Source organism: Carya illinoinensis, chromosome 9, assembly GCF_018687715.1.
Source record: "Carya illinoinensis cultivar Pawnee chromosome 9, C.illinoinensisPawnee_v1, whole genome shotgun sequence".
Taxonomy (NCBI): domain Eukaryota; kingdom Viridiplantae; phylum Streptophyta; class Magnoliopsida; order Fagales; family Juglandaceae; genus Carya; species Carya illinoinensis.
The window spans coordinates 3169307-3179166 of NC_056760.1; the positions used below are offsets into that span (position 1 = coordinate 3169307).

Below are 9860 nucleotides of genomic sequence, written 5' to 3' on the forward strand. Positions count from 1 at the left end.
TATTTTCCATATTTCAAATTATTAGTGATTTAGTTCTAACTTTTAGAATCACTAATTTCAGTTCCTCGTGATCGCACTTGAAGTTTTATAGGAAACGCGGAGATCGAGGTAAGTTAGCTTTTAACTTACTAGCAGTCTACTGTGTATGTGTGCTAAGTAAAAGAATTACAGTGTATGTATGTGTGTTATCATATATGTCATGCCATGCCAAGTTATCATGTAATTGTCTATTATACAGAATTTATTCTGTCATCAATTTTTATTTGTTATACAATATATTCTGTTATGTATTACTGTACATGATAAGTACGTCATGCTAAGTATGCCATCTATTACATGTAAGTCAAGTCATGTAATATTCACTGTTGCAAGTATGTCATGTTAAATATGTTGTCTATTATATGTTATGCCATGTTACGAAATGTTTCTATCTCAAGTTGGTCATGTATTCTAAGTTATGTTCAAGTCACGTTATGTTACGTCAGGACTTCAGTCCTTTCGTATTCCAGTCACATTTCATCTTGAGTACATTATGATGCGTAAAATACATGGGGCCACAATAACTGTGGAGTATGTATTTTTCATGTTAAGTCAAGTTTGTGTAGAATACATGGGGCCACAACAACTGTGGAGTATGTATTTTTAATGTTAAGTCAAGTTTGTGTAGAATACATGGGGCCACAACAACTGTGGAGTATGTATTTACACGTAGAATACATGGGGCCACAACAACTGTGGAGTATGTATTTAACTACAATTGTGATGCGTAAAATACATGGGGCCACAACAACTGTGGAGTATGTATTTTTCATGTTAAGTCAAGTTTGTGTAGAATACATGGGGCCACAACAACTGTGAAGTATGTATTTTTAATGTTAAGTCAAGTTTGTGTAGAATACATGGGGCCACAACAACTGTGGAGTATGTATTTACACGTAGAATACATGGGGCCACAACAACTGTGGAGTATGTATTTTTCATGTTAATTCAAGTTTCAGAGCAAGTTCATGCTAAGTCAAGTTCAGTTCATGATTCAATTTAAGCTATGTCAATTATGCTATGTTGTACGCTAAGTTATGCTTTAATTACTTATGAATTTGATTATGCATTTATGCTTTTACTGTCATACATGCATCATTAGTCTGTATGGAAGTTTTTTGTTAACTTGCTGAGATTTGTAATCAAATCTCACTGTGGTAGTCCCAACTACCATTCCCCCCGAATGGTAGATCTTGTTACAGGACTTGAAGGAAGATTAGGAGCTGACCAACTAGACACAGTCGACTGAACGACGGTGCGTCGTTAATGTTAATATAGTAGTTAAATTACTACTTGTACGATGGAGTTGCATCTCCAGTACTTTTGGATCATAACTATTTTGGAATAGTGTTGTGATCTTAGTTATTCAATGTATCTTTATTTATGAAGTATGTTTTAAGTATTGAGATATTTTCAGTTTGGTGCATAGTATTGCTAAAGAAAAAAATTATCCGCTGCGAATATTGTATAATGTTAGATGCATGTTAGGATTATTGCATCTTATATGTCATGAACGGGGGCAGGTAACCTTGTGTTGCATGTCTCGACGCTTCAAATGTCCGTCCGATCCCAAACGGAATTTGGGGGCGTCACTCTCTCTCTCTCTCTCTCTCTCTCTCTCTCTCTCTCTCTCTCTCTCTCTCTCTCTCTCTCTCTCTCATCAGTCAAATAAACATGGCCTTCTCCAGTCGAAGGGATTTGAGGGATGAAGTCGGCGCCAGAGTGGGCAATGAAGCCCAACACATTTTTATCGAATCCCCATCGGCCACTGCATCATCTTGCAGGCCGCAAAACTCATCTCTTTCTTCGAGGTCCTCGGTATGGGTAAAAGGGATTCGAGGGACAAAGTCGGCGCCGGAGTGGGCTATGAAGCCTGACGCATTTTTATCGAATCCCCCCAAGGCCCCAACCCCACGGTTTCTCTCAGACAGGAATGCTCTTATCTCTTATCTCTGCTCTGCTCTCTCTCTGTGGTCTACACCTTCTTCTTCGCCGTGAAGTGCCCTCCCAACCATTTTCAACGACGCCACAGGAGCTTCTTCGGGAGACTCTCCAGCGACAACGATGGGAATATCAGCAGCAGAGAGGTGGTTTCGGATGTGAAGTTTGAGAAGGAAACCCATGTCAAAGACATTGAAGGTGAGTGTCCAGTGTGTTTGTCGGTCTTTGCCGATGGCAAAGAAGTGAAGCAGCTAAGTGTCTGCAAACACTCTTTCCATGCTCCTTGCATTGATTTGTGGCTCAGTTCTCATTCTAATTGTCCAGTTTGTCGTGCTTCTATCGCCGTTAAGCGTCCTAAAGTCACAGCCTCGGCCAGAGATGAAGATAATCAGCAAGGTTTGCTGGATGCCTCTGCCTTGGTTTGACAGTATTTACCCAGATTCTGATCTGCTTTCGGTTTCATTGATAGCAGATGGTTCTGATCTGCTTTTTGATCTGCTTTCGGTTTAATATAATATAGGTTTTTATTAAAAAAAAATTATGCTTTTAAAGCGAGGGAAAAAAAAAATCGGGTTCAATCCAGAACCCGGAATCCGGGTTTTACAAAACCCGGGTTCATCCGGGTTCCGGCCCGGATCTGACCCAGGCTAATCCGGTCCGGTTTTCGGCCCAGATTTCAAATCAGGGTTCCGGTTTGAGTGTACCCGAGTTCCCAGGTCGGAACTCGGATGAACAGCCCTAATGTTTACCATATCTCCTAAACTACCAATTAAGCAATGACAGTGTGCACATTTTCTTTTCCGATAATGATATATTTACAATTTCTATATAAATATTTTAAAATTTATTTTTAATAAACCAATATAATCATACCACTCCATACAAAATAAATTTAAATATTACAAAGTTACCCTTTATTTTATCTAGAGTAAAGTTATAAAATAGTTGTAAGCGAATTATTTTTCTTTTCTCTTATAAAACAATAATTATCCTTAAAGAGTATTGATATATCTATTAACTCCTTTACAACTATTTTTCAAACAACTAATAAAATTATGCTATTTTATTAAAAATGAATTTAATATTACAAAACTATCATCCATTTCATGACGTTTTGTAAAATAATAAAATTATAATATTAAAAATGAAATTCACGTAGAGTTGTAAAATAATTGGAATATTATAATTTTCCTTGTGTTTCATTTAGGTTGTGTTTAGGTAACGGAGTGATCATATTACTATTTAATATTTTATCTTTATTTTTTATCTATTTGTTATTATTTTTTACTATTATTTACTATTTTATTATTATTTTTTTATATTATTCAATGATTATCTGAGATCACCTTACTATCCAAACGTAACCTTAGAATAATATTAGTTACAAGCTCATAATATATAAGTCTTACATTGTAAAAAAGTGAATTCCATTAAAAAAATAATATTTTATATATTTTTTGAAATATGGTTTACTTTTTTACACAAGTCTGCTTGAAATTTGTCTAGTTAAGACTCGTATAAATTATTTTTATTTCACACTTATACGCGCAATGACTGGATGTGAAAAATTCGCAGGCTCAAAAAGAGAAGAAAGAAGGGAAAATAAAAAATAAAAAATAAAAAATAAAAAGAAAAGAAGAAGAAGAAGAAGAGACCTGAGACTTGAGAGAGAGAGAGAGAGGAGGGGGGGGGGGGGGCGGGATAATTCATAATCACCTACGGAACCGAAAAGGAAACGGTATGTTATGGGCCAATGGCTGAAATAGACTGGATTCATTATTGCAGTGACAAAGCCCATATTTTGGTGAAAGAAGCCTATTGCCTTCTAATGGTGAGACTGTGGGCCTGTGGACGGTTCTGCTATACATGCACAATATGCTTGAAAGGAAAACCGATGGGCTGAATATGTAGACCAGTTATAGTGTAAAGGCCGGCCGAGAAATAATGACTCAGATTGTATTAGGTTAGGTCAGTGGTTAGATGGTTTTAACTCGTTTAAATTTATTTTGTCATTCTAATTTTTTTAAATTTTTATATAAAATATAATAAATAATTTAATTTTTTTAAATATTAAAATAAAACGACTGAGTTTGAAATGACAATCAGCTAGCCGTAGAAAGAGTACAGTAAGAGGTAGCCCGCCATGGAAGCTGCTTATATCCCAAAACGAGAATAAAATCCCAGCATCAAGTTCCTGCCGGTATATATATTATATCCACTTTCACGTACGTAAATTAAAGGCACTCTGTCTATATATAAGGAAACAAGGAGACCAAAGGAACCAATAAATTGCTCTGCTAAAGCTATTTTCGTCTCTTTCTCTCTGAAATAAAAAGCAGCTAAAGAAATTTTGGAATAAAGAAACACATAAAAAGAAAAAAGAAGCATCAATTGATGCATGATGCTTTAAGTACCCTCCACCTTTTTACGTGCCTCATAGATCATCCTTGATCTACTCTTTCAAGATCGAGTACTATATAATCTACAGATTCTTCAAAATTTCCAACCTAATTAGTCCGAGCCGGCCTAGGTAGCTAGTTTACATCTTAATCGAGCAACACTTAGCTAGCTACGTACGTAATATATCTTAGGTTATCAATCAATCGCCATCTTGATACAAATTCTTCTCAAGTATTACCACATGGCGGCAATCTACCTCATGAAGATCAGATAAGCTTGATTTTTCTCTAAGTACATTATACAGACCAGGAGCAAAATCTTTCACATTCAGTACTTTATTATATTATAAGGTGAAATGGAAAGGGAAAGGTCCCGAAACGGCATCAACTGTCAATTTCAATGCATGGAGAGAACTAGTAAATGATTTACAGCTCATTACAGGGATTGAAATTTGAATTTTTAAGTGCAAGTAATGCCAGGTCCTCAGGAAAATATATTCCACAACCAATAAAAGAAGGTAGCTAAGCATGCGCACAAAGAAAAGTCAAATCCTTAAGTGATCACCCTAGCCGGCCTGCGCAGCTTGCTGACCTGGGAGCGTAGTCAGTACTAAATAATTGATGAATATCCGGATACGGCAAAAGTATGCCTTTGTGCGATTATGTGCGTTGAGAGTTGCCATCATTTAAATCTACGAATCCGTCAAGTGCATGTGGTTGTAGTTGGCATGATAGTTCATCAATATTTATCTTTTTATAAATTAATTGGACTACACTCTATATATAATAGATACCCCATAACGTCTTGGTCCTTTTTTATGCAATTCCAGAAGCGTACGTGTTTTGCGTGGAAGGTTGGGGAAGAATATGCCCCACTTTGCTGTGATTTCGTGAAATAGATTGGAGAAATTAATTATGTTGTTTCAAAATATAATTGGGAGGTAATTAAGGTGATGTATATCATGTGGAGGTCAATGTCATGGTCGAAAAATAAGCTTTTAAAAGTCACTTTCAGCTTGTCTCGGAATTCAAAATAAGAACAATATTCTATTGACTCTCTAGGCCAATTGATGCCGGTTTACTTGTAACTATCTTATTTGCCACAGCTAATTCTGCGTACCATGACAGTACTTATACGGATCAAGTGGGTCAGGATATAAGCTGCTCTAATTTGCTTGAAAAGGCTTGGATCCCGTGAACTTATTATAGTTAAAAATAATGATCGATTATATATGGTAATGATTGAAAAATTGCATGGAGTTCTTGAAATGAACCTCAAATCATTTCACAAGAGTTTATGGCTGTCAACACCGATCGAGATGAAGTTTTAGTACTGGCCGGGCGCCTTTGCGTTCGCCCTTCAAATCTTCTGAACTTCCTGGCCTTCTAAATCATGATCACTTCCCTATTTTAAACTTATGGCATATATATAAGGAGGATGCCAGGTAAAGAGGCCAAGAGGGTGGACCATGGTTGCAGTCACCCTAGCTAACCCTAAAAAACAAAAGCTAAGGGATTTTTTGTTATTTTATTAAAAATCTCAATAGTTGGTCCCCTAACTTAAAATTTCAAGTTTGTCCCTGCAGTATGAAATGGCTTTAAGTTCAAAGATGAGTCGATGACTTATCAAGTTGGGCTCCACGCTGCTACCACTATATGACAGCAGCGAGAGAGACCCCGGACCTACTCCAAATTTGGATCCAAGCTGTATTTTCCAACTAACAATGAGAGAGAGAGGAGCTGCGTATATATTGACGCAGTCGACGCTCGGTCGCTTCCAGGCTTAGGACACCGATCAAATAATCACCAGACTTATAACGAGCAGCTTGCTTTGGCAAATTATGTATATAAGTTCACAAAGGTGACATGTGCTAAAGATGTATATGATCAGCTATGAGCTCATGCATATATATCTTGAAACCAAGATTCCGTAACTTTAGAAACTTCAATTATATTGGCCGAGAAGAAATGACGAATATAATAAGTACGGGACCGAACATTAATATTGGGGGATCCAATTTATTATATATGCACAGAAAGCTGACTAATTAAAAGACATATATCATGATATATATATATATGGTACTTTGTTTTCTCTAATCAATCCTCTGACTTAAAATGACATTTTGATCCAACTAGCCGACAGTTTTATGACAATCTCCCAGCTTGAAATGGTTATATATAACAATTATAGTAAAAATGCGAAAACTATGATCATTAATGCTGCTACCCTTCAGCTAGCTAGCCCATGACTCTTTCCAGCTTGACATTGATTGTGTCGGCCGTGTGTACTACATTTGTAACTATAGTAAGTAGATATTAATGCAGTTTAATTGGATACATACACTGTTGCTCGACAGCGAACAATACATGATAAATAATTTCCTGGGAAATTTCGCTTGAAAGGACTTCGCTAATCCAGCCTTGCAAGTCGATCGTGTCCAGCACAATCATATAAAATTCAGTAGCAGAATTGCACAAATTCCCAGTACACCCATCATTCATTCATGTACAATTCTCCAGGCCCCATCATCAGTTCGAAAGAAACACATAAAACCAAGTAACCAAGTAAAAGAAGTTAAGAAGGACGTACGAAAAGGAGAAATTAAAACCTAGCTTTAAACCTGAATCCCTCTAATCATGCGCTGTACTTTCCCACCCCTACAAATTTAACATAAAAGAATGGGAAAGTAGAAAAGTACAACTACAGATCACACCATATCTGACATGTTTCTAGCTAAGCCAGCTAGCGCGACTCTTGGAATCAGATGCTATATACTATTTAGCATTGATGTTATGGATGATGATGATCACATGCTTCTGGCCATCATTTCTTGGAATCTCCTGTATGATTCCACCTTCTCCAGCCTAAACTTCTCGTGGCAGTTTGCTATGAACATCTCGGCTAGCTGATCGACGTCGTTAATGATATCCTTGTCACCGGTAGAATCATCTTGAACCTTTTCGTCAAGCCATTGGAGGTACCCGGAAAGCTGAGCCTCCCCGCCGTCGACCTCACCTTGCTCCGTTGAAAGAACGGAATTCCACGTCGAATCATAGTACAAATGGGTATCGGGAATTCCGTTTAAAACAGGCGCTGGTACAGGAACCACATGCGAAGAGCACCAGTTATAGTGCAGCCTAAATGACCCGAAGAATAATTTCTTGTTCTTGTTCTTGTTGGTCGGGTATGTGAATTGGATGGGCTGGCCGATTTCCTTAACAATCTCGATGACGATGGTTTTGGCTTTGGATAAAGCTCGAATGATGCGGCACACGTGTGAAAATATGAGGGTGTGGATCAGGGTTTTGATCTTCGTGAAGCTTAAGGTAGAAGATGGCGATTTCAATGAGAAAACTGGAAGAGGGCCACCCATCTTTGTGTGAGAGTACTCCGTCTATGTGCGGGACGATGCCTTTGGGCCTTTGTGGATTTATAAACAGCTTCGATTACCAATTCGCCCCTAGACTTTTGGGTTATTTGAGGTCGAACCAACAATATTTTATGGATTATGGGTCCCCTTACCTTTTTTTTCCTAAGTCTCTGGATTTGGAACTTACGATGACTTGTAAATGTGATGAGACCTGCTTATCTTAGTTGAATTTCGTGGCAGCCCTGTAATTTAGTTTAAAATGAAGGCTGTTTTTGGAATAAGACGTAAAGTACGATGGAAATTCCACCATGACATTATGACATAAGTGTGGATGATGTCGGAAGCCAATACATTTTAAATTAGTGGAAATGAATCAACCGATAATTTTAAATATATATAATCTTATCTAATTATTGTAATTTTTTAAAACTTTTATATAAAATAAAATAAATAATTTAATTTTTTTAATCTTAAAATAAAAATAATATTAAAAAAATAAATTTTAATAACATTTTATTTTATTTTCAATTTTTATCTCAATTCATCTCATCAAAAAATAGTTTAAATTTTGAAAAATAAGAGAGAAAAAATTATATAACAAATATTATAAAGTTAAAATATTGTTAGAATATAGTTTATAATATTTTTTTTTTGTTTGGAGATTTTAAAAAGTTAGAATTGTTTTTTTTTTATTTTTTATTTAAAAGTTTGAATAAATTATAATGATTAGTTTGAAAATTTTGTATTTAAATTATATTTAGAAATAAGATGAGATGAAAATTTACAAGCCCAAGGACTTTCAAATTGATCACGGTGATATTCATATAATATATACTACAACTAGGATATGATCTAATCATTAATAATATATGGCCTCGTAATTATAAGCTAATTAATATCTGCTCGACGGGCATGATGCATGCACTACCTACAAAATCGCATTAATTTATAACCAGGCATTTTGTTAAACATATCTTTAATGTACTCGGATCAGACACAGTCCAATTAAAATTATGCCCCAGAAGTTTCGTCAGAATCTGCCAGCTAGCTGCTACGTACGTACATGACTTATCTCAAAAAAAAAAAAAAAATATGAATACATGACCATGAATCTGCCAATATTTTCAAGTACCCAAATGGCTTTGATTTGTTTGAGAAACCATAGTTCAGACGACTCTGCTTAAAAAAAAAATCAGTCAAGTAGTACTCTAGATTAATTCCAAGTAGGACAGGTTTCTGAATTAATGCAGAGTACTTTAGTAGAGCACAATTGACTGCTTGAACGTACGTAGATGTATGAAAAACCAAAGGCGATAAGGAAGAAACGTAATACGTACAAGATAAGAAGAAGAATAAGAAAAAAGAAACTAAAATGGAGGGTGTGGTGTAGACGACTTTTCGTTGGTCAAAAACCGCGCATGCATTGACAATTCGAATCATGAAAAATAAACAAAGATCGATGAAGACGTCAATAACCATACAAAAACATAAATAACTGACTACTGACAGCTTAAGCTTAAATGGTACGTCGTTTTCTGAGAAAATTCCAAACGTTTTGCTGGTCCTATGAGTTATGGTCGTTGGTGTCCACATTAATCTAGATGGCCGGGTTTTCACCTTCAAGATTGGCACTGGAATTAAATGACTTGAATGTGCTCCTTAATTGGGGTCAATCACGAGTCTTTATTAATTAATTAAGCTGCTTTATTTGTAATAAAAGCGAACTTTGTTTCGTGGTGATGATCGATGATCTCCTCGATCGATCATCAGCTAGAATTCGCATTAAGATCGATGAGTTGGTAATTCATGTGGAGAGAATCTACCGACCATTAAAAAAAAGGGGGGGAAGAGGGACATAAAGCGAATGCAGTGGAAACAGTTAGTAAAACTTCCCTTAGCCAACTTTAGTCTGTACCAAAATTAAAGATACATTCAATCACAATATTGGAAGATTGGAATTCGGCCCTTTAATATATTCCCTCAGAATCATTTGTCACTTTAGTCATGAGGGAAAGTACCATATTGTAATTGATCAATGCCTCGACTTTGAGCAATTCTAAAGTCCTCTTTAATTGATTTGAATATATATATATATATTTAGACAAGT

At 36.0% G+C, this 9860-nt stretch overlaps 2 protein-coding genes across 2 annotated transcripts; one reads left to right on the forward strand and one right to left on the reverse strand.

Annotated features, from left to right (window-relative positions):
• The first annotated feature begins 1713 nt into the window (after window positions 1–1713).
• Window positions 1714–2405, forward strand: LOC122275927 (RING-H2 finger protein ATL33-like). Its single transcript, XM_043085272.1, has 2 exons — window positions 1714–1955; window positions 2072–2405. Exons 1-2 carry the CDS (start codon window positions 1714–1716, stop codon window positions 2403–2405), a joined length of 576 nt encoding a protein of 191 aa, XP_042941206.1.
• Window positions 2406–6738: 4333 nt separating this feature from the next.
• On the reverse strand, window positions 6739–7806 carry LOC122276595. The gene has a single exon (XM_043086436.1). It carries the CDS (start codon window positions 7754–7756, stop codon window positions 7190–7192), a length of 567 nt encoding a protein of 188 aa, XP_042942370.1. The 5' UTR covers window positions 7757–7806; the 3' UTR covers window positions 6739–7189.
• Between the last annotated feature and the right edge of the window lie 2054 nt (window positions 7807–9860).